Genomic DNA, 25267 nt, shown 5'->3' with positions numbered 1-25267 from the left:
ATGAGAGAATCTAAAGTTTATATGTGGGAAGTGACAGAGATACAGTTTTTATTATTGTTATTTGTTAATACTAGAATTTGAAATAGAATTTGCCAGGTATTCTACCATTTGATACATGCCTCTCACCCTTTTCTGTTTTAATTGTTTTTTCAAATAAAGTTCCACTTTTTGCCCTCTTCTTCCTGGATAGCCATCATCTTATTGATATTTTAGCTGAGATAACAAGACTGTGCCACTGTCCTCATCATTTTATGTTAGGATGTGTTCTAGAGAACTTTTTGCCGGGATTTATCTTGAAACATGATCCTCCTCATCTTTACTTGTTGAGCACCTAGGATTACAAACAGGAGCCGCTGCATCCAGCCCTACCGAACCTGTTTTTATGGAATCAATGACTAGTAGAAAAAAGAAATATCCCAGTGTGACTGTATCAGCTGTTGCAGTTCTCACGTGAGCTGTTGTCAAGCACTCTCAGGAACCCATGACTCTCATGCCACCTGTTTATCTATAACCATTGCAGAAACAAACAGCGTCATTTCCTCTTCTACCTCCTAAATATTGCCAAGTACTTGTTGCCTATTTTCTCCTATGAAACTTGAACTTCCTTCGTCCTTCTCACTGGTTTTCTCTTGTGCTGAAGTTGGTGGAAGTGGGGTTGAGATATGTTTCATGCTTCACAAAAATTCTAAACTTGCAAAATGACCAAATTTTAAGATTAATATTTGCAATCACATAATTTTAATTTCATCTTGTAAATTTAGTTAAACTTTTAAAAAAGATACATGATTTCTTTTTTTTTCTTTTAAAGGGTGTGAATCAATTTGGTGGAGTAACTTAAGCCATGATTAGAGGCTAGGCGAGGGACTAAAGACCACAGAGTAAGAGTGATTATAAGTAGATACCAACATAATTTATCAACCTATCTCTTGCTTGATCTATCATTTAGTATATAATGATATTTCTGACTACAATATGGAGAAAGAGGGGAGAGATAATGAAAGGAGTAAACATTAGAAATGACATGCTGCTGTCTAATCAAAATGTAGCTGTTTCCCAAAGCTGAAAAGTATTGAAACATAGGGGATGAGGGAGGAAAAGAAGAGGAGAAGGAGGGAGAAATACTTTTAAAGTTTGGCTCAGATGCTAGCTGTCCCTGGCCTCATGCCTGTAGTCCAAACTACTCTGGAGTCTTAGTTCTGGAGGATTAGGTTTTGATGTCAGTCCAAACAGAAAAGTCCACAGAACTATACACCCCAATTAACTGGCAGAAAGCCTGACAGGAAGTGTGGATGAGTGGAGGCCCTGAGTTCAAACCCCAACTTAATGAAAAATAAAGGAAGGAAGGAAAGAAGGAAGAAAGAAAGAAAGGGAGAGAGAAAGAAAGAAATAAGGAAGAAAGAGAAAGGAAGGAAGAAAGGAAGGAAGGAAGGAAGGAAGGAAGGAAGGAAGGAAGGAAGGAAGGAAGGAAGGAAGGAAGGAAGGAAGGAAGGAAGGAGAGGAATTTACATGATTGTACATGGCTAAACCCACACGGTTGGCCAGCTTGTGGATCATGGAAGGAGTTGAAGTTACGGTGATGAGTTTACAATCTGTAAAGCAGAGTATTGGAAGGCCTGAAATCTGTAGTATAGCTGTTTTTACATTGGAATCAAATTCACTTTTGGCTAGGGAACTTCAGGTTTTTTTTCCTTGGGGCCTTTAAATGATTGGGAGAGGCTCAACAATGTTACTAAAGATAGTTTCCAAGCCAAAGAATCATCTGTTTTAGTTGTGTATGCAACAAAAGATAGACTAATGTTTAACTAAGGAACTGAGATTTATTACCAAGCTAAAGTGACACAAAATTGTAAGAGAACCTATTTAGTGAACTAACAGAAAAATAAAGTTGAGTTTGTAATATGTGCAGATAGATTTTACAAAACGTTCTAATGGCTCATAATCGATCAGAGGAAAAAAATCAAGAATTACAGAGCTGCTTCTTATTTTTATTTTATAAGTTGAAGTCTCAATTCATGTAATTTTTCTTTCTTTTTTTTTTTTTGTTTTTTTTTGGTCTTGGGGCTTGAACTCTGGGCCTGGGCGCTGTCCCTGAGCTCTTCAGCTCAAGGCTAGCTCTACCACTTGAGCACAATGCCACTTCCGGTTTTCTGATGGTTTTTATTGGAGATAAGAGTCTCACAGACTTTCTTGCCTGTGCTGGCTTTGAGCCGCAATCCTCAGATTCCAGTCTCCTGAGTAGCTAGGATTACAGGTGTGAGCCACCGGCACCTGGCTGGACTGGAGTTTTTATTTACCTCATACTGTACTCAAATTTATCAACTTCTTCCTTCTCAATGCTGGGATTGTAGGCATGTACTACTATACTGGACTGAGAGTAGATTTTTACAGCCATGCTGTAGATAAAGTGAGTCTGTTTCTAAAAAGGTATTGTGCCATCAAGCCTCAGATGGTCATGGAAATGCAACTTTGCATGAATCCACCCCTGACTTCTGTAGACTGGCTTTCCTTGGGCAAGGATGCTTCCTTATCCATGTCCCAAAATCAACAGGAAATATGTACAGTGGCTGTCACCCCGAGTCCTCAACAGCAGTTAGAGTTACCTCTTCGGAGGTGGGATAATGAGGTGAGCTAATGAAAGGCAGACAATCAAAGAACCTAAACTTTGCACATGGCAAGATAAGCTGACAAGCCAAAACCTGCCTGAGAATGAAAATAGGGCAGTGAGCTAGAGAGAGGGGGAGGAGGGAAGGAGAGAGAGAGAGAAAGAGAGAGAGAGAGAGAGAGAGAGAGAGAGAGAGAGCATAAAGGACTTAATTCTCCCTAGTAAAAGCCAAATTTTATAACAACATAGATGGCACAAGGTGGCTTAGATGGGCTGAAGTGCCATCTTCCCATAGCAGCAAATAAATGCCATGTGATCTCTTGTGCTCTCTTTCTCTAATTATTTATTTAGTCAGTTAATTAGTTAGTTTGTAATATGGGAACTTGACCTCAGGGCCCTGGTGTTTTCCCTTAGCTTTTGTTTTTGCTTAAAGGTGGCATTTGACCACTTGAGCCACATCTTCACTGTTTCATTTGTTAATTGGAGATAAAAATCTCTCAGATTTATGTATCCAGGCTGGCTTCAAACCACTATTCACATACCTCAGCTTCCTGAGTAGCTAGGACTACAGGTGTGACTTACCTGAGCTTGGCTTCATATTTTTTAGTCTGTGAAATTTCCTATCACGTTTAAAAAAGTAAATCAAATAAAGTAATTCTTTTGGTTTCAGCTCAAATAAGTTTACTTTGCTTATATACTTTAAAGTGTCTAAATAATCTTGGAAATAAATTCTCTTTGTATCTGCATGGTTATGTTTGACAAGTCCTAATGTAGACAAAAAAAATTCACCTTTCCTACTCTTTCTCATCTAGAAATAATCACATGTAAATAGCAATTGACTTTTGTGCAATAACATGAAATGGGAGGAACATAGCCAAATACCTTTGGAAGGAGTAGCTTTCAAATTTGCCAGTTAGACTTTCCAATAATTTTTATGGGTAGTCATACTAAACCTCATTTTCCAAGCAGAGCTTATGTATTCTATTCCAGTGACCTTAGAAAATATGTGGGTTTAGTGTAATCTAATATCATAGCATTCAAAAGCCAGATACACAAATTTTGGAGGAAGAGGTAACACTCAATGTACCAGTGATTGCTAAGGAGGTAACACGTTCTTACTCTCTTCCATCTCTTCTTTGCTGACCTATGAAATCGACAGTTTTGGAAAAAAAAAGAATATTTGGGATGGGTAATTTACATTGCCATTTCATTTTCAAAACAGAAACACCACTGTGGATTTTGAGTGTTACCAATGCAGAACAGGATATAACATGCTTTAAGATAATTTCTAGAGGTGATGAATGCCCTTGTTTCATTTTATTTCATAAAACATTTTTTACTTTATACATGTATTACTATAAATCATTATGGTTTGGTAATTTGTGAAATTAGTTCATCAAATTTATATTCAACATTGTACTCAATTTAGATGAAATTTAGACAGATTTCACTAACCTCAGTGCCTAACTCTTATTGGTTCTGCTTTCCCTGATTTTAAAAGCCTAGTGTCACTAGGGTTTGAAAATATCAAAGGGAAAATTCATAAGTAAACAACTCCAAAGTTTTCAACCACACTTGCTTTTAAGGAGAATGATGTCATCCCCTGTGTTCTACTCAGAAGAGAATATTTTTTTGAACCAGGGCTGATGGCTCATGCCTATAACCATAGCTACTCATGAGGCTGAGATCTGATGATTGTGGCTGGAAGCCAGCCTTGGCAGGTAAGTCCATGAAACTCGTATCTCCAATTAACCACCAAAAAGCAATAATTGGAGCAGTGATTCAAGTGGCAGAGTGCTAGCCTTGAGCATAAAAGCTCTATGAATAGTATCCAAGCCTCAAGTTCAAGCCCCAGTACTGGCACTATTTTTTTTCCTTTTGTCAAGAGTATCCACAGTATTATGATACCCACTTATTACACACATAGTGACCTCCTGGTGAAGGTTGATTATCATTATATTATTCAAATAACCCCCCCTTTTAATTCCTTCAAAGAATAATGAAAGGAAGGAGAATGGGATAATGATGTTGCTAACTTTTATTAAGGAGTATTCTCATAACTACTGTTTCCATTTTAATTATTGTGTTCATTTCTGTACACATTTTGTGAATATAGGAAACAAACAGTTTTCAAGGCTTTGGTATTGTCTGTGGTTTCAGCAACAGGGAAGATTCTGGAATGTGTCCCCTTGAAATGGGTGGTTTGCTTAGTATTTAGCATACTTGTTAATTCCCTATGTAAATACAACTTTGCTTAAATAAGTAAATGAAAACTTTCGTGATTACCATTATAAATGTTTCATAAATTTTAATAGGTCTTTGTTATAAGGCATATTCTTATGGTTTTCATAACAAATGCTATGAACTTAGTGTCTTAAAACAAGGGATATTAATTTTTCTCACATATCTGAAAGACAAGTTTGAAATCAATGTTTCAGCAGAAATTCTCCCTCTACCTCTAAGAAAAAGTCCATTCCTGTGGCCTCCAGCACTCCCTTGTTCTAGTAATATTTTATAAATCTCTCTTTCTCTCTTTAATTTTGTCAATGCTGAACTTTGAACTCAGGGTCTTTCACTTGCTAGCAACTCTACTATGTTAGCCATGTTCACAGCTGTTTTTTCTTTCTGATGGAAGCATAAAATTCCATTGCGTATGTATACCACATTTTCCTTCATCCATTTGTTCACTGAGGGACATTTCAGTTGATTCCATATTTTAGCTATGGTAAACAATGCTGCAGTGAACGTGCTTGTGTTGGTGGTTTTAGTGTGGCCTGGTTTGTGGTCATTTGGGTAAATAACCAGGAGTGGAATGGCTGGTTCCCCAGTTAGAATGCCATTATCAAGAAAACTCACAATAACAGATGATAGCAGGGAGGTGGCTAAAAGGGAATGCTACTGAACTGCTGGTGGGAATGTAAACTCATTCAACCACTTGGAAAGCTATATGGAAGTTCATCAAAAGCCTAAACATACAGCTTTCTTATGACCTAGCAATCTGCTTCATTTTAAAATGTAGATTCATAGTTAAGAGCACATCAATACAATAGACAATAATTTCCTACCAAGATCCTTAAATAAGTCATATCTGCAAAGACACTATTTTATTTTCTTACCTATTGTAAAGGTGATGAACAGGGGGTTACAGTTACATAAGTAATGTGGTGAGTACATTTTTTGAACCCTTCCCCCCTCTCATTTTCTTCCACTTTCCCCTCCTCGCTCCCCTTCTCTCCAAATTGTAAAGTTAATTTCCAACTTAGTGTTTAGTGAGTGTCATTGTTGCATTAGTTAAACCTTTGTCCTGCTGTTTCTGGGATTCACTTTTACTTAGGAGGATCAGATAAACTTATATACAAGACAAAGGAAGGGTACAACAAACAAAACACCAAAAAAAGAGTAAGAAAGAAAAATGAAATAACTGCAAAAGTACATTATAGAAACCTCTTATTTCCAATTATTGGAGATCATTTTGATATGCCTCATTATAGATGGTCATATGCACTTGTGATTGGGCTATTGTGATTCTCTGCTAAGAATGAAATACACCATTTTAGATAACACAACATTTACAAGTGTCAGGCGCAGGGATTTGGGGATGTTCATTGGGCTGTGTTCATCTCATGACAGCAGGTAACACAATAGAGATAAGTGGGGATCAAACATAGGCTTACATGCTACTTACTGATCTTCAGTCCTGCACGTGATTCCTCCTTGTATACACAGTAGCATATACAGGGAGTTGGGAATCCACAACTACACGTGTATTTCCATGGTCACCAGAGACCCTAGAGGACTACTTTGGCATCTTCCTAGGTGTAGATTCCAGTTTCTCTCCTCCTAGATGCAATATCACAGGGCCTTGTTGCTGAACTCAGATATATTAGTTATAGCCAAGCAGTGGACTCTACTCAGAGGGCTGAACTTTTAAAAAGACATTTCCTTTCAGCTTCTGAGTTTTTACAGCTCTCAAGTTTTCTATTCTCAATCCTAGGGATCATGGGGCTTTTCTGCTCTTGTGACCTCTGTGGTGCTTTAGTGTGATGCTCTGGCCCTTTGTATCCAAAAGGGATAGAAAACGTCTCTAAGTACAAATTCCAAATCAGTTGAAGAATGCAAAGTTACAGGGGAAAAGGAGAGAGGGTTTTTGGTTTTGTATTCCTCAACAGCAAAGGACCTAGTAGGTGTTCTGCAGGAATAAGGCGTAAGCTGGCTTTCATAAACCAGGAGATGTCGGTCTTCCAGAGATAGAAATGGAAGAATGAGAGATTTTTCTTAGCAGGCTTCCAAAAACACATACTTTTTTTATGTGTCTCAAAACCTATTTAGTAATATTGAACATTCTCTTCTGTTGATTGGTAGTCATTTGAGTCCCACATTCTCTCACATGCAGTAAGGCATTCAAAGATGATTGACTCATTTGCCCCATGAGCAAATAATAGCAGCTAGTCTGCTGCTCAAAATTAGAAAAACCAGTGAAGAGTTCAGTATTTGATCGTTTTGCTTTATTCATTCCTGTGTTTTTATTGATTACTATTAATTGATGTCATTTTTTCTAGTTGCTGGCTCTGCTCATGTTCACCTTGGTTGAGTTTGGTGGCAGTTACTCCCCTTCCAAGGGTTACTATAGCTTATCTTGTTTCATTTCTTTGTTCCAGGTGCATGACCTTAGCATAAGCAGGAATGTTACCATGCACAAATACAATCATCCCAGTTTTAGTTCTCCCTTTTAGAGAGTACAAGAAAGAGTGTAATTTTAAGTATTTTTGTAGTTTTTATAGTTCAGAGTTATTCATCTTTGAGTGGTAACCAGCCAAAAGTTTGCTTGGAGACCTTTGAGACCTGAAAGCTTCAGACTTGCAAGGCCCAAATCTAAGATTCTCAAAAATAAACCCACATTATGAGATCATAAATAAGGAACTGACGATAAACATTTGCTATTTGCCCCTGATTGAAAAGCCATGTGTTACATGAATTTTGTCAGTAGTTTGAATGAATTGCAGATGATGAGGCTGTTTATCCCTTTTTCTCCCTAAGAACTTATGTGGCTTATAACTTTGTGTCCACAGTCTTTTTTCAAAGACTATAAATTATATAATTTATGTACTCTTGATGATCAAAACACAGTTGGAGCTTGAAGGTCAAGGCGACTGCCTACATCCTATATTCTTGTTTGTCAATGATGTATGGTCCATTCAGCAGGGCACTTTGTGGAGTTACAATTAAAGATCTGTCACCATTTTCAACATACACTATTATTTCAGGGTTAGAAAACAAGCTCGTTTATCCTTACACTTCCTTGAATTATGTGCCTCCAGGCTTCAGCTTTGGGAGGGCATTTTCAAATCCTTTTAACAAGATTATCAGCTATCTTTGTATTTTCTTTGCTACTTAAAGGCTAAATAAAATTCAAGCTTCATCTATTTTCTGATGCTTTAGAAAAACTTCAAAACAAAAAGAGAACAAATAAAGCAAAAAAAAATCTATACACAAGCAACATTATACAGCCAAAAATTAACTTACAAGAATGAAACATATCAGATTTTAGGCATTTTTGCTCATAGTCATCTTAAATAATAAAGCATAAGAAGACATTTTTAGCTAATCATTATTTTTTAAATGTTGAAATTCTTTCTATTCCACTATCAAATATCTGCAGAGAGCTAACAATACAATAAAACAGACAAAAGATTGACTCCTTGACTTCCTCACAGGCAAACAAAACATCCTCGGTAAAGATTTTAAAGAAACTCAATTAAGTCTATTTAATTTTAAAATTACTTGTAGTTATGAGATTTAAAATTATTTGTAGTTATGAGATCTGAGTTTTGAGATCTATATTCAATATGGTTGCCACCAGCAAATGCATCGTTAAAGGTTTGAGATGTATATAGTCTGACTTAAGATTTTAAGAATTTTAAATCCCCAAATACACTTTAAGACAATTGCGTTTATTCTTTTTCTTCATCCATAGTGAAGTGAACTTGGGCCCAACTGTCTTGGTCACAGATTCTTTCATCCTACTATCGATGGTTTACCCTTATCATGAGAGATATTCCTTTCTTCAACCACTTTAAAACATTCCCTCTAACTGAGCAAATACTTTTCTTAGAGTCAAGATGCAAAAGATTTTATGTAATCCAAATGATTGATTAAAATTTAACATGTAGCATGATGCTATTGGGAGATGGTACATTGAAGAGAAGACTAGGTGATAAGAAACTTCTCTGGTGGGCAAATACCTTTATCTAGGTGTTGTTTCTATAGGAGTGTCATTCTCAAAACAATGAGCTTTATCTCTTGTGTGTGTTCAACTATACTCTTAATTTCACATGCTCTCAGAATTTAAAATCCCATCCGCCTTGTTATGCTAAGGGAAGGCTCAAACTAGATAAGATTTTTTTTTTTAATTTTGAGACATTATTTCCCTTATTAAGTACCTTGTCTATGGGATTTTACTACAGCAGTAGAAAATGGACTAAGAATGAATGATAACATCCAAGTAACATCTATGTTACTTTTCTTTTTCTTCCATCAAAAGAGGAAGTCATTTAACAGAGATACAATGGGTGATACAGTGAGAGATTAGGACAGTGCTTTTATTATGCTTGAAAAGTTCCTGCTGTTTCAGCTCTGTATTGTTACATTAAAAGAGTCACCAATTTTAGTGTTGAGGGTGGGTGGACAAGTGTTTAATATCTGTGACAAACTGCCTCTTTTGTGAGGAAACATCCTCAGGCAAGAATCACTAACTTGAGTGTTAAAAGGAAAACATTGTCATAGGTCTAAGGAGGAAAATTTATTTGCATTTTCTTATTGATGAAGCCATGAATTATGGTAAATTCGGGATATGCTGTGCACTGGAAGATTGAAAAAGGTTTATTTTGTTATTTCTATTTTAAATGTTCTCTATCCATATCTGTCAGTCACCCATGAGATTGAAGTTTAGTATATGTTGGCATATTGTTTGGATATAAGTATAAAAACAAATCTATTGAAAATAAAGTCATTTCAACTTTGTTCTTTTCTAAACCTTGGCTCTCAGATTGAAGTTGGGCAAATTTCATGCTTCTCCATGTTTTTTACTCTACTAAAAATAATAAAAGAGAAAAAAAGAAAATGAACTTTACAACATGTATGGTTGGTGTCAGGAGGGAAAATGCTGGGAGAAAAAGAGGTGAAACTGTCCAAAAAGAAATGCACTCATTACTTGACTTATGTAACTGTAACCCCTCTGTACATCAACTTTACAATAAAAATTATATTCTTCATAACTAACATACTTTGAACTAAAATACCAATACTGTCATATTAAAAGGAAATATAACATACCCATGCTGTCATATAAAAGGAAATCTAAAGTTATTTAATAGACTTATTATAAATATAGAGGAGAGGAATTATTATATGAATCGCAAACCAAAAGGCCAGATAGATTTTTTTTCCAACCACTCAGAATGGTTGTCATGAAAAGAACAAAGTAACTAACCCTGGCAAGGAAATAAGAGGTGGAGTTTAGGAATCCAAGTTAGCCAAACCACTATGGAAATTCACAAGGAAACTCTTCAAAAGAGAAAAAAAAATAGAACCACAGCGTTACTAGACACACCACTTCTGAGTATCCATGAAGAGAATTCAGGTCAGCTGACTATGAAGACATCTGCAGAGCATCTGCAGAGCCTGTTTATCAGAACAGTACACAATAGCCAATGGCCAGTTCATGGACTTAGACTAGATGCCCATTAAGAGGTGAATGGATAAAGAGAATGTGGGGCTTTGGAGTTTTATTCAGCCATTAAGAAGAATGAAAGTCAGGCATGCCTATAATTCTAACTACTGTTAACTCAGGATGATGGTTCTAAGCCAGCAATCAGGAAAGTCGGTGAGACACTTATCTGCAAGTAACCCAAAAAGCTAGAAATGGATGTGTGCCTCAAGGGATGAGTGACAGCCTTGAGTGAAACAGCCCCAGTAATAGCACAAAGTGAGAGAGAGAAAGAGAGAGAGAGAGAGAGAGAGAGAGAGAGAGAGAGAGAGAGAAAGAGAGAGAGAATGAAAAAATGAAATGTAGAATAGACATAACAAGAGATTATCATATTAAGTAAAATAAGCTGACTTTCACAGACAAATATTACATGTATTTTCACACATGCACACGCTGGGAGAGGGGTGAAAAAGGGCATGAAAGTAAACAAACAAACAAAAACCCCACAAAAAGAAGAGGACTGCCAGGAAGGCAGGGAGGTAGAAGGAAAGTGGAAGAGAAAGAAAATATAAATAAAGAAAAAAAATAAGAAGATGTATATGAACCCAGGAAAATATATGTGTGTGTACAGAAATACCATAATGCTCTTACACGATGCAATTAGTATATGATTAAAAAAAGAAGGTCTTTTTATTTTCAGAAAATCATAAAAGAAGCAGCATTAGGAAAGAGAGTAGTCACAGGAAGAGCACATGGTGACGTGTTCTATTCTAATGACATGTAGAGAAGGACATTGTAGCATATATTGTCACTCACCCTCCTTACCACCATCCTCTATCAGTTGTTCTGGTGGCTCAGGCCTTTAATCCTAGCTACTCAAGAGGCTGTAATCTGAGGATCACAGTTTCAAACCAGACCGAGCAGGAAAGTCCATGAGTCTCTTATCTCTAATTAACCAAGAATAAGAAGAAATAAAAGCTAAAGTGGAGCTGTGGCTCAAGTGAGAGAGTACCAGCCTTAAGTAAAAAAACAATGAAGAAGCTATGGTACTGCAACCAGATTCTGAGTTAAAATCTTAGTAATAGCACAAAAGTAAATGAATATGTAAATAAAGAAATATTAAAATAATGAGAGTGTGATTATATTTAAAAAGCACTTTTTTGTTTATGACAAGCACCATTTTAAGCAATTTCCATGTTATCATCCATTGAATTAATATAAATACTCTTGTAAGGACTAATATTTCTCATTGTCGAAGTGAAAAGTGGATAAAAATGTTTTGGATGGATTAAACATTTGGAAATGGATCTAGAAGTTGGTGTAATGGGTTTGGAGGCAGGGGAATTTATCTGGTATTCTCTTAGGGACTCTCATTGGGTCCAAGATTAAATTTACATAAGAGACATTAAGAGATACACACTGATTTTCTCTGAGATAATTTTAAATACAAATGAGAGCTTTCAGGAGGAAAAATGAAGAATGAAAGAAAGTTAAAGCCAGGCTCCAAAGCTCATGCTTATACTCTTAGTTACTGGGGCTGAGAGCTGGAGGACTGTAGTTCAAAACTAGGCTAGGAATAAAAGTTTCCTAGGCTCTACTCCAAAATAATCAGTGAAAAGCCAGGCTGGAGGCATGGCTCAGTGGCAGAGAACAATCCCAGCAATTGTGGTATTGAGTTCAACTCTCATCAAAAAAAAGTAAGAAAACTATAGTTGATGCTTGATACTGTGTTAAATAATAAGTAGTAAGCTTTGAAAAACTAATGAGGAAAGAGGACTAGGTAGTTAGTTGAGAATGTGGTTAGGAATATAAAAGCTAATTTAACAAGTTTCTGTTTGTCACTTTCCCTCAGCTATTCCACCCATTGCTGGTGAAAAGACTCATTGCTCCTTCCAGTATTGAGAACACCCTTCATACCGAAGTTTACTCTGATAATTTTTTTTGGGAGGGTGGGTGAGAATTACTGTCTTTAAGTGTTTGAAACTCAAAATAAACATACAACAAAGTAACATGTTTGGGAGCAATATACTTATAGAAAAGAGCATGATTGCTTACATCTGTGATTCTAGCACTCTGGAGGCTCAGGCAGAAGGATTGAAAGTTCAAAGTCAGCCTGGACTCCTAAAAACTAAAAATAAAAAAAAGAGGAAAGAGCACAAATTGAGATAGATACAATGTTGATATTGAACATTAGGATTCTCTTCTATTTTTTCCTCTCTCATTATTACTTGAGTATAATTCATAATTTGCTTTCAAAACTGTCCAATTTTTTATCTTTCCATTCTCAATATAGAAAAGGTGATTATATTTTCTCGGATTATTTTGTACCCAACAGCAAATCAACTCAGGTGTGCAGCTCACACTCATACTAGGTAATTAAGTATGAAGATTACTAGTATAATTAGCACTTCTGTAAAGAAAGTCTTAATTTAAACAAATATAATAAAAATTAAAACTTGAAGATTACTCTTAGAAGAATAAATTTGGTGATTTGAGAATAAACATTAAACCAGGCTGCTTTGGAAATGATTTATTCTTCTAAGTAATACAAAGATTTCTGTCTTCACTTATTTACTATGCTGACCACAAACAGCATAATCAGACATTTATCTGTTAGATCATAATATATTTATTTAGTTTGGAATAGTTGTTATTCCTATTGATTTTTATTACTACTAAACACAAGAGTTTACAGTGTAACAAACAGCTTTCTGTCCAGCTATTAGATTTGTAGAGGGACACATAAGATACTTAGAGTTTTGCCTCTTGATCCATTAAGAACAAAACAATTTCTCTGAATATATACATGTCCACATGTATGTGTGTATATGTGTGTATATATATATACATATATATATGATTAGGTGCATATCTATTCTCATATACATGTGCAAGATATGTGGAAAAAGTTTCAGATATGTTAATTTACATATAGAAAAACACCTAAGGAGATACATTTACAGAATGTAAAGGGTATAAACAAATGATAAAAACCAAAATAGCAGACATTGGTAAGAAATAGTTGCAAAATGCTCTGAGATGTTATTTTTCTTCTCTGAGTGGATGCTTTATGTGCTAATGAAACCTCAGGAGGGCAAAGCTGGCATTTTTATCCTCAATTTTTTTTATCTAGTCACAGCTGTTGAACACCAGAGAAATTGCCTGCTGCCACTTTTCCTCATCTCCATTTGGAAAACAATTTTCAAATTACATTAAAACAGGTAAGCCAAGTTTACCTGTATACAGGGACAGGTGGAGAGATTTGATTTGTTTTAAACCTTTTTCTGGATGTTTCTCAGATGAAAGTAACATTATTGTAGCTATTTTCTTTCATTTCCATCAAAATTTAGATTTTCTTTGGTTTGTGAAATCCAAGAATTGGGCATTTATAATTTAAGTATATTTACTTAATCATCATGAATTTTTTAGATTAAAAAATCATTTCACAGACTAGCTAACATTTGTATAATTTAGAAAGAGAACATATTCTGCTACTAGAGGTCTTGAGTTCACAGGATGATACTTTCTTTAGACTATTGGATTAACATGTCTCCCCAAACATTCATTAGCATACAAGTAATACAAGGTTAGGTTGACTTGTGCCAAGAAGTTGACTTCAAAAATCTATTAGTATTCTTCTTCTCAATGTAGGCCACCTGTTCCAAAGGTCTCAGGTAAGAGCTGTCTGTATTATTTTTGCATATATTAAGTGTTAGGCTTCAAGAAAGAAGGTAGACAAAGATTACTAGAGGTCAGCTCATTGACCAACATCAACAAATTCCCAAACTAGTTTAAATTTCAGATGGAGAAACATAGATTTTGCAAAGGAAACCATTGAATATGCATAAAATGTAAGTATTAACCAAAGTACACATAAATTTTAATCACTTAAGTACAATTTTATAAAGAACAGATTGAACCATTTCTTAATCAAAAAATGATCACAGAGAACAGTGCACCTAATAAAGGGAATATTACTCAATTTTAATTACTAATGATTAAAAATAATTAATTCCTCATGCAGTCCAGAGAAAATGCTGTAATCTCTGCTTCTCTTCTACGGTCATTAATGCCATCCTTAAGCCTTACTTTTTGAACTCAACTAATCCTAATTACTTCTTAATATCTTAATACTCCGATCTATGAGAGCTAGACTTCAATACATGAATTCAGGTCAGGGGACACAAACATTTAGTCCATAATAATGTTTAGCTTTGTTTCTTGAGCTATATCTCAGCTATATGATTCAAATCATTGTGAAGTCTCATAGAAAGAAGATTGTCTAATAGAAAACCCCATGGAATTGATATCTTGATAAATGATATTTGTCACACTTGCAAGCTAGGAAGTTCAGGATCAGGCTTGCTGTATAGCTGGGTTCTGGTGAGGATCTTGGTCCTTGATCCTGGCTTGCACATTGTTACATCCTTCTTGCTTTCTGGCGGGAAGGAGTGGTTTCTTCTTCTTATAATGTCTCTTATCCCACCATGGAGCCCCACCCTCTTGAGCTCATCTAATTCTAATTGCGTTCTAATATTCTAATAACATTACATTGCTTGGCTTTGATATATGAAATGGGATCACAATGCTCGTTAACTGTTTTTTCTTTGAAGCCAAAATATCTGTAAATACATGTAAAAGCTCTTATTGAAGCAACAGAGATAACCTAGTTTAGACATGCATGTCTGTAAAGACTGCCTGTCATAATTTTCTGACAGTTCTCTGAATTTAGAAGATCACTTAAAGAACATCCTAATCCACATCATACTTTGTATTCTGCTGTCATAGAAAGAAATGGTAGAGAACTGATTTCCCTATCCGCATATTCTAGATAAAGTGTTGATTTGGTAGTGTTTGTCTTCCTCTCCTGTGTGAAAGGAAGACAAATGCTATTAACTGATATCACTTATCTATTAAAATTCACTTCAAAGTCAAATGGCTTTTAACAATGCCTTTAAAGTTAAAACTTAAAATAATTCATAGTTCTTCAGTGTAGCCACATAGGCTAGGCCCTTGTAGAGGAGGACTGGGTGGGCTTGATATCTCCTGGCTGTATTTATGGATGGCTGCTGGTTTTGCATGCTAGGCAGTCTCCTCTCTTCTAGCAGGCCAACTCAGAACTGATCACATGATGGCTTGGGTGAGAGAAAGGTAGTGTCTAGGATCTTTAAGGCATTGATTTATACATACGCCACACACTGTTTGTCCAAGGAATACCAAAACCAAACCAGATTTAGGGGCTCAACATGAGCAAATAGAATACACCCTTTATAGACTGAGTTGCATGGTCATGTTTTAAAGGTTCTGGTATACAAGGAGAAGAATAATTATAGCGTTTCTTTTTTATTCAGCTCTTTTTGTCTTGTGCTGAGGCTTAAACTCAGGGTCTCCTACACAGTAAGCAAGTACACCATTTAACTACACCCCAAGCAGGGTGCCAGTTTTGCAAATAATCTATCACAAATATCCTTCTGCTTCTGTTGTTTGCATTGTGAGCTTGCAGTTTGACAATATCAACAATGCTCCTAATTCCTATTTTGCCTTTATTAAGAGAGAATTCAAACTCAAATTTAACCAAAAAGATAATTTATTTGTACTAGCAACAGTACAACTATGTGTTTTGTAAATTCTCAGGGATGTGATATCCAAGTTAAATAATCTTTTCTAATGTCAATATAAATATGGTAATCCACTGTGAACTACAGAGTACAGTGTGCACAATCCTACAATAATAAGAAACAATTGTCAGAAATTGAGCTGGCCTTTTCTTTTTGCATCCTGCCTGTAGACCCAAGCAGGTTTGAAAGACATGGCCTATTATTTCTTGTGATTTCATTTAAGATTTTCTCAACGTGTGGTATAATGAATGTTAATTCAGATTTGCAATGGGTGGCATCTTATGCCCATTGAGGAATGTAAGAAGGAGCATTTGAAAGGAAGCCAGCATTTCCATCATTGGTTTGCTAATTCACACAGATGGAAATGACTCATGAAGATTTTTAGATGCCTTTGTTTCAAAATCCATTTCCCTCCCAGTTTTTTTTTGCCTTAGTTGAATGGGAAAGATTTGTCACTTGAGTAAAGATACTTCATCTCTTTCACAGATGTTTCTTGGAGTGATTAATTAGTTTCTGAGTTTGGTGCTGCTCTTTCCTGGTCACCGTGATGTGTCATTGAAACAGATCCATTAACATGAGTGATGTGTGTTGTAATTTCATTAGTGTCATCAATAATGTATTACACTTTCCTTTTAGTAGTCTCTTTGTGTTGTGTGTGGGTCAGGATGACTGTATGAATTACATTTATAAATTCCAAATTGTTACAGATGAGCGAAGATAGGCATGAGGGTGGAATTAATGTTATTTTAAACATGATAACCACCAAAATGATTCCAATTAAGTCATATCTTAATTATGTCTGATGTCTCAACCATGCCGTACTGAAATGCATGTTGTATGTATGCAAATGGGATAATGATTTATTGAATTAGAACTGCAAACAGTCATTGTTTCTGCAAGAAAATTTTTCTGAGTTCTACAATAAAGCAAATATATCTAAGGTCAGGAATATATGGAATATATGACCTTGTAACTGTAAAAAACACATTCTTGTCATGGGAATTCTGCAAGTGTATCTCTTACTTTCCTTCCACTCTGTTTTCCTGTCCTACACGAGACTTTTCATAGGCAGTTGGTCAGTTCCTAGTCTGCCCTAGTCAGAATTTGGAAAGAGAGATTCAAATACTCTTAGAGTATATACTATTGAAATGTTTAAGCTGCTACATTTGAGTGAAGTTCAAGTTTGTGACTTTATAGGGGCATACAGAAACTTTTCACTGAAAAACTTGCCCCAGAAGTGTGGATCTAATGTAAACCTTCAAAAGGTAGGAAAATTGATTTACTAAAAATGTGCCAGACATCAATGGCTCATACATATAATCTAGCTACTCAGGAGGCAGAGATTTAAGGATCACAGTTAGAAGCCAACTCAGGCAGGAAAGTCTGTGAGATTCTTAACCACAGAGAGCCAGAAATAGAACTGTGGTTCAAGTAGTAGAGCAATAGCCTTGAGCACAAAAGGTCAGGGATAGCACAGAGACCCAGAGTTTAAGCCCCAGGAGCAGCCCCTCCCAAAACAAACAAACAAATAGTAGTTGTGCTTTCCATAGATGATTGGGACAGATAGGGTTAACGTTTGAGTACATAAAAAAATTCTCAGAATCATAACTTAGGTTTTGTTTCACTATCAATTCAAACACTTAGACTAAAATAATATGATACTACCTCATCAGGAAGAGATCTATACACAGAAATATATTGTATTTAAGCAGGATGTGAAATGGAGTCTAGCACAGAAGAGAAAAATTAGAAAAGATGAGCCACCTCTGAAAATCAGAAGGAGAAATGATCATTTTAATGAAAATTTAAAGGAGATGTTTTTGTTATTCCCAATGTGTTTTTCGGGTAATGTAATTTATGGAGGTAAAAAATATATTTCTACTATTATAATAAAGATAAACTATCCTAACATATATGAGCACCTAGTCAAATTGAACATTTTCTCTCAAATGAAGATAAAAGCTTTCCAGTCACTTATATTCAACTAGGATCTCAGTATCTGTGGCTTATTTTGATTTGCAACAAATTTGGATGGAAATGAATGTGAGTGCTTATCTTACATAATAGCTTGCCACCAGTCTATTACTTGAATCATGTAGCATATGGAAAATGTGTTTATCTCCTTGTGGGATTTTGCAAACCAAAGAAAGATCCATGTCTATGCACTTGGAGTGTTTACAGTCACTATGAACCAATGTCACTGTCCTGCTTACTAGTTAGGAAAACAAATGTCAGCATAGAGCAGGCTCTGCTGCACCAGTCTTTAAGAAATATGCATATCGTTTCTGGTTCAATAAAGTAATAATAATCATTGAATTTCTTACGCTTTATGTCTGAACATTCTTGTCAGGGAATAATTTTCCTCTTTTATGTTCTCTCTCTTCTTCATATTTCACGATACAGTAGTCATGGTTGATATTTTGTATCAATATACAAGAGACTGCCCATACTTAAAGAAATTCTGACTGAGGAATTAATCCTGTACCATTTATGTTTTATTAATATCATCTTTCCATTAAATGGAATATTAATAATATCTGTCATTTAATTAAACAGAGAAGAAGTGTAGAAATTTACTTCATATCAGTTTTGAAATTGATATGGGAAAGTCACTGAAACAGCTTGAGAATCATTAAACATATTTTTCTAATATATAAATTGCAGTGGTACAGCTCATTTAAAAGAAGTTTCATGATAATGATTATAATGACTTTTGTTTGTTAGCATTCTGAACAAAATGTCCTCAGAGAATGGAAATATTTGATATTGTTTTTGAAACCATTATACTCAGAAATTCTGGAACTCTATTTGTTATATAATGATTAATAATGACACCTGAAACTGATAAAGTAATAGGAAAGGACATTAAAAAGTATCCTTGAAAGTGGAGATGTGGCTTCTGTGGCAGAGCACCAGCTTTGACCAAAACACTAACAACAAACAGCTCTAGGCCTGGCTTCTTAAAATAACATGTACATTATAAAAAGAAAAAGAAACATTGATCAGAGTCAGGCTATAACAACAGAGAAAAAAGACATGCACATAGGAGAGGTAAGTTGGATATGTAAGGCAAAGAGTTAATTTCCTTTAATATTATTAAACAATTATCCAAATAGTATCACAAACTGTTACAAAAAATTTCCAAATATTATTAAATGATTGCACACAGAGGTTACAATTCCATAAGTCAGGTTTTGAGTATCATGTATCTTGGCCAATGCCACCCATCCCATTGTTCATTTTCCTGAGTTCTGGCCATGGCGATTTCAATGCCTCCTAACTACCTAAAAGTCCATGTGGAAAAGCTCAAAATGAGTGAGGTGGAAGAGGATGGCAAAGCCAGAAAGAGCAATTTTGAGTTTTACAATGTCAAATTGTGAATCAATTAAATTTTGTGCTCTAGCTCTCTCCATCTACTTTATCAAACTCAACGATCACTAGACAGCTCGTCTTTGTCATTTTCCTCTGAACTAAATAGTCTCCACATTTTCCAAAAAACCAAATTTATCATTGCCATTCTTACCTATCTCTTTTATTTAGTGTGTGTGTGTGTGTGTGTGTGTGTGTGTGTAAATATAAATGTTTGTGTGTGCTTACGTCTAAAGGAGGAATGGTGTTGGGAGAAATGGGATAGAATAACGGAAGGGATGACATCAATCAAGATGCATTGCACTCATAAATGGACATGTTGTATTGAAACCTCTTTGTACAACTAAAAATAATGAAAGAAGAAGAGATGCTACTGGTATCTACCATCACAAAACCAAGGTTACTCTTAGTTGTCCTATAAAATACAGGTTAGCTGCCACATAATGAATAATACAGACCAAAATGTTAAGTGAACAGAGTCAGCAAACCTTGGTCTGAAGGTTCATCCTTCCCAACTGTTTGACTCTAAGTAATTTTTAAAATAAATTGAATCACTTTTCATGTAGGCATCCCCACGTTCTGTACTTTGCTAGGACATGTCATGGTATAATTTAACATAAACACAATCTCTTATATTTGTTAGCAATTATATTTAGAAGCTTTATCAGAGTTTATTCAATTTTATGTTAGAAAATTTCTTTTGCATTCTTATAGTGTCATGTGTTTCTACCAGGAAGCATATAATGTCTAATATCTCTCATCTTGTCTCATCAACATGTCAAACTACTGATGATCAATGACCATTCACATTAATTCACTAGAGGTTGCAAAGTGGTGATATTGCACTTTTATAATAGCATCTTCTATTGCAGACCTCTCTGCTTCCTGGCAATACTCATTACGTTTCGCTATGAAAGCAGCCTTGTGCATTAAACATTTATGCATTCCACATTTCCTTTTAGAAACATCCTGTACCGCATGGATGAGAAGACACCACAGTTCTCAGTGCTCCTGGAGATCCTGGAGCACTGCGAGTCACAGCCATCAAATGAAACCTTCCAAGCCGCCATATCAGATGTGTGGAGCAGCATTAATTCAGCTCAGGTGTACTTCAAAGCAGGACTCCATGTGTTCGAGAATGTCTTGGATGGAAAGAACTGAGAAAACTCTTGTATTAAAAAAACAACTGTTTACAATTCTGCAAGAAAAATCTCTAATCTGACCAGATTTTCTGACATTGAAGACTTTTTTCCAATTGCTTTTCTTATTATTCCAATGTATTTTTAATGAACATATGAAACACATTTTGCACATTTGATATTCATATATCTATTTCTGAATAGGTAAATGCAAGTTATTGAGTTAATACTTAAGATTTATCCATTAAAAAGACATCTGCTGTATTTTTATATATAAAGTGTTTTTTATGGGGGGTCAAATTTCAAGAAGTTTTGGGCACCTTCATTCCTGTGGACAGGACATGTTCTTAATGAAAGCTTTTAGAATAGAAATGGAGAATTGATAGAGTTTCAGATTAACTTCTCTATGAAATGTTCAGTGTAATGATTTCCAAGTATTCTGAATGGGTTGCCCAAAATCACTTTGAATGTTACTATTTTCTGAAATGAAGTTTCTCTTCTTAACACAACTCAATGTAGTAATACACTGTTTATGAAATTGTATTTTTTAAGTATTAATGAAAAAATAGGAGCTATAAACATTCCAAGGAAAAATCTCCAGATAGCTGCACAGTGCAATTTAAATGCAAATTTTTTTCCTAACAACATATAAGGTGACTAGCTTTGAGCTCCCCCTCCCGCCATAACTTTGCCCAAGTTGATTTATAAGAGTTTCAGGAGTGATGTATGTCTTATGAGAAAGAAATTATTTCTTTCTTCTTTTTTCTCTGGCTTGTGTTAAAATAAGAGAAACAAAGCATCCATAAAATGAAAGCATCCAGGAGTTTTTTTCCTTCTTTTCTGAAGCTCCTCCTTAATGCAAGGTAGTTGTCACAGAATTCTAAATAATTTCTTCAAGACCAATACAAAAAAAAAAAAAAAAAAGGCAAAGTTTCAGATTGAAAACCCAAAATACCAAAAAGCACCAAAGTATTTTTACACTACTGACAGAAAAATAAACTTATTCTAAAAATATATATACATTTGATTTTATCAATTAATGAAGACTTTAAATGCCTGATGAAAACTTAATTTTTTTCTTTCTTTACTCTTAGTAATGGCTATGGTGTAACTGGGATATTATATGCATGCATCTAGTTTTATGAACACAGTGTTGTTTTTTGTTTTGTTTTGTTTTTTGGGTCCAGTCGTGGGGCCTGAACGCTGGGCCTGGGAGCTGTTTCTCAGCTCTTTAGCTCAAGGCTAGCGCCATACCACTTGAGCCACAGAGCCACTTCTGGTTTTTTTTTTTTCTTTTTGCTTATGTGGTGCTGGGGAATTGAACCCAGGGCCTCATGCGCATGCAAGGCAAGCGCTCTACCACTGAGCCACCTTCCCAGCTCCATGAAGATAGTGTTTTTGTGTTTTATGAAGACAGTATTTTTGGTTTTGCCTTTCCTATGTTTTCAGCCTTCTCCCCTCTGGCAAATTCAGCTTTTTAGTGTGACTATACCATTCAGTAATTCCAGCATCCAATATCTCACCAAACTTAAAATTCTTCCAATTAAGAGTCAGGTTAAACTTTTTGCTTCTTCTCTTTAAAGCTAGTTTGTAAAATGTTCTTTTGGTATCAGGTAATTCAAATTCAGAATATCTCACATGAAATTTCTCTTTCAAAATCAATATCTGAACACATTTCTCCATTCTGTTTATAAATTCACCAGAAAATTTCAAATAGTCCTTGTGTGTCTAACTGTCCATTTGGTATGGATGAGCCTAAATCCAATGTTATTTTTTTTTAACTAAAGTTGAGGGAAAATAATTTATCAGTATTGATTCATTGATTTATAAGGGTCAGACGTTCCTATTTTAAGTAATGTTTGTATGCCCAAAGCAAGGTAGAAAATTGGGGCAATTAACTAAGCAATTCAAGCAGAACTTCATTTTCATTTGAATTGCCTGTGTGCACACAATTTTATATAAGAAATGAAACTACCTTACAATTTAACCAGGGTACTTATTTGAAAATATTTGTCTTCTTCAGGAGTATATATAGGAAGAAGTCAAAAAAGCCTCTCATTCCTCTTGAGTCGGTAGCAATATACTCTCTTTTTCTGCAAAGATCTGATATGCATTAATATGCCTGTAGAAAGCCTTAGCTCAAAGGATCTTAAATATTTAAGCAAAGGTCAACCTTTGATTCCATCTTCATTCGGTACTTCATATGGAGTTTAATTTAAAACAAAGAATATCCATCTCGCTTCAGTTTGGTAGTTTATCATCTTAGAAAAGAATCCAAAATAAATTCCCATACCCACTATCCTTTTGAAAGCAGAACAGATTCTTCTTTATTTTTGTTTAAAAATAATTTATTCCACTAAATCACATTCTATATTTCAAATTCTCATTATGCTTTATTTATATATGATAGGCTACTTGCTATTTGAAAACAGCAGTTAACTATGAGTTCTCATGTCCATAATTTATTTAACTATATCTACTAGTCTATTAAAGGCCTGGGTGAAAAACTAAATTATAATTTTTTATAAAAATCCAATAATTCTATATATGTATTCTATATCTATGACTTCTTTACTCACAGGATTATGGCTGTGGTATGATTACATCCAGCCTGCTCCAGAGTTATCCCATTTAAATTGTCCCCAAGAAATCCAAGAAAATAAAGTCCAGAGTAAGCTAATGGCAAGTGTTATATGGATTATAGATGGTTGGTACTTCTCAAAATAGTTCATACATAGAATTGTGCCAGGAGATAGAGGAGCATACAAAATTCTTTTCCCAAGCATATGAAACAGATGTATATCTGTGAAATTTATGTTTATACAGAAATCCCATGGAACATTGTGGAAAAGCCTAGATCTAAGAGATGAAAAAAAACTGTTAAACATTCCTGTGTAAGCCTTAGGACCCTGACTTCAACCAAAACAAAACATGATCATGACTAGGAAACTTGAATTAGGTCATATATTTACTTAGTAGCAAAAGCCCTACTGGCTTTTGTAAGCTTCTGTGATTTCTTCTGAAGCACACTTTGCTCTTTCTTCGGTGACACGGGAATAGATAATCTTTTTTTGTGTAATCCATATAGCCAAGCCAGTATGTTGGGTGTCATCTTTGCTGGGATGCTGTTTTCAATTCCAGCTTGCTCTATTATATCTGGTTAATACAACTTCCCAGGGAATCCAGTCAAAGGACACAGAGAAAAGTTACTTGGGATAACATGGAAGTGTTTAAAGAAGACACCTGAAGTCAGGACAAAGCACATCATCTTCACAAAGGACCTGCTATCTTGTTATAAAATCAGCACTCTCTATCAGAATATTTCAAATTGAAAATTGAGGAGAAGGGCATCGGAGCATCTGTTTTCTTATTCCAGACATATTACTTTTGTAATAATCCCAAATCTACAAAATTCTGAGTTCTAATTCTTCCTGAGATGGCTTTAAACCATAATCCTCAGATATCAGCCTCCTAAGTAGCTACAGCTACAGCCTCCAGCTAATTAATATTTTAAATTAAATACACAGATAACATAGAGTAGTTTCTTCCACTGGCAAAACAAATGTCACAAAAATAAGTTAGTTGTTATGAAATGATTTGTTATCTTCTCTCTAGTGATGAATCAGCATCTTTGCCTCAAATAAAAACCAACAATTATTTATACAACAAACTGATAGGCTTGGGAAAAAAATCTTCTAAGACATTCTGTGTTATATGTAATTAATTATACCAAAATTAAGTTTCCTCTTAGGACAACAAGTTGTCATCCTCTTGGTTTAAAAGTGTAACTCGGCCACACATGCTTAATAGTATGGAATTATTTTATTATTTAAATTAGATTGCAAAGGTGATGTACAGAAAGGTTAGAGTTACATGATTCTGGTAATAAGTACATTTCCTTTTTAATAATGTCTTCCCCTCCCTCATTCACTCCCAATTGTTCCCCTCTGACTGCTCTCCACCCAAAGTTGTATAGTGTCTAGTGGGTTTCACTCATGGGTTCACTGCTGGATTGTTTCACCCTTTGTTGCACTGTTTCTGTGCTTCCCCTTCCCATCTCCAAATCAGATAAACTTCTGTACAAGACAAAGGGTACAGGAGTAATAAAACACCAACAGAAGAGAATTAACCAAAGAAAAAAAGGAAAGAAGAAAAGAAAAAAGAACTGAAAACAGGATAAAAACAAAACAAAACAAATTACTTCTTTTTCCACCAAGCCATGTGTTTGATAGAAATAAATAGACCCACTAATTCCAATAAATATATGTACAATATAATAGTTTTACTAAAACATCTTAAGGGGAGACCAGTTGTGGAGGGACAAACAGTGGGGTATTTGAGAAAAGAAATATCTACCCCTGGCATCTTACTATGTTTGAATTACTTACACAAATACGATCTGCTAAATTAAAAAGCTTCATCTGAACCTACCATTCTGAAAGATATGAAAAAGCTTCACAGAGTTCTAAACATTAACTGTCAATGGTTTTCAGTCAAGTGGATTTGTTTTATGCAGAAAAAAGGGTGTCTGTAAAATATACCCTTTCTCCAGCCATCCCCATCTCCAGTCAATTTTTCTGTTTTCATTTTCTAGGTTCATTTTGACAATAGGCTTAGACTTCTTTTCCCAAGAGAACTGATTTTGAGTTCTATCTATCTCAAGATAAATGTGTCTATTCATCAGCCAGAGTTTTAGTTTAGTAAATTTGCATCGTTCTCCCGAGTACCTTCAGGGTAGCCGAGATGACAAGAATCATGAGTCCTGGCTTCTTGCAAGATGACATAGTTCTTGAAAACATTATAATCCTGTGTTCAGAATAGATCAGTCTTTATA

At 35.1% G+C, this 25267-nt stretch overlaps 1 protein-coding gene across 1 annotated transcript in view; it reads left to right on the top strand.

Annotated features, from left to right (window-relative positions):
* The window catches only part of Naaladl2 (N-acetylated alpha-linked acidic dipeptidase like 2), a 910349-nt gene extending 889053 nt beyond the window's left edge, over positions 1-21296 (top strand). Inside the window, exon 14 of the mRNA XM_042678909.1 lies at positions 20257-21296. Within this exon, the coding sequence (XP_042534843.1) occupies positions 20257-20455 (199 nt within the window). The 3' untranslated portion in view covers positions 20456-21296. The remainder of the gene's footprint in view (positions 1-20256) is intronic.
* Positions 21297-25267: the final 3971 nt, after the last annotated feature.

The sequence above is a fragment of the Dipodomys spectabilis genome, unplaced genomic scaffold (genome assembly GCF_019054845.1).
Source record: "Dipodomys spectabilis isolate Male_0828 unplaced genomic scaffold, ASM1905484v1 ptg000050l, whole genome shotgun sequence".
Taxonomy (NCBI): Eukaryota; Metazoa; Chordata; class Mammalia; order Rodentia; family Heteromyidae; genus Dipodomys; species Dipodomys spectabilis.
Note: the sequence above shows the minus strand (reverse complement) of the source record. Positions and strands in the feature narration are given on the sequence as shown.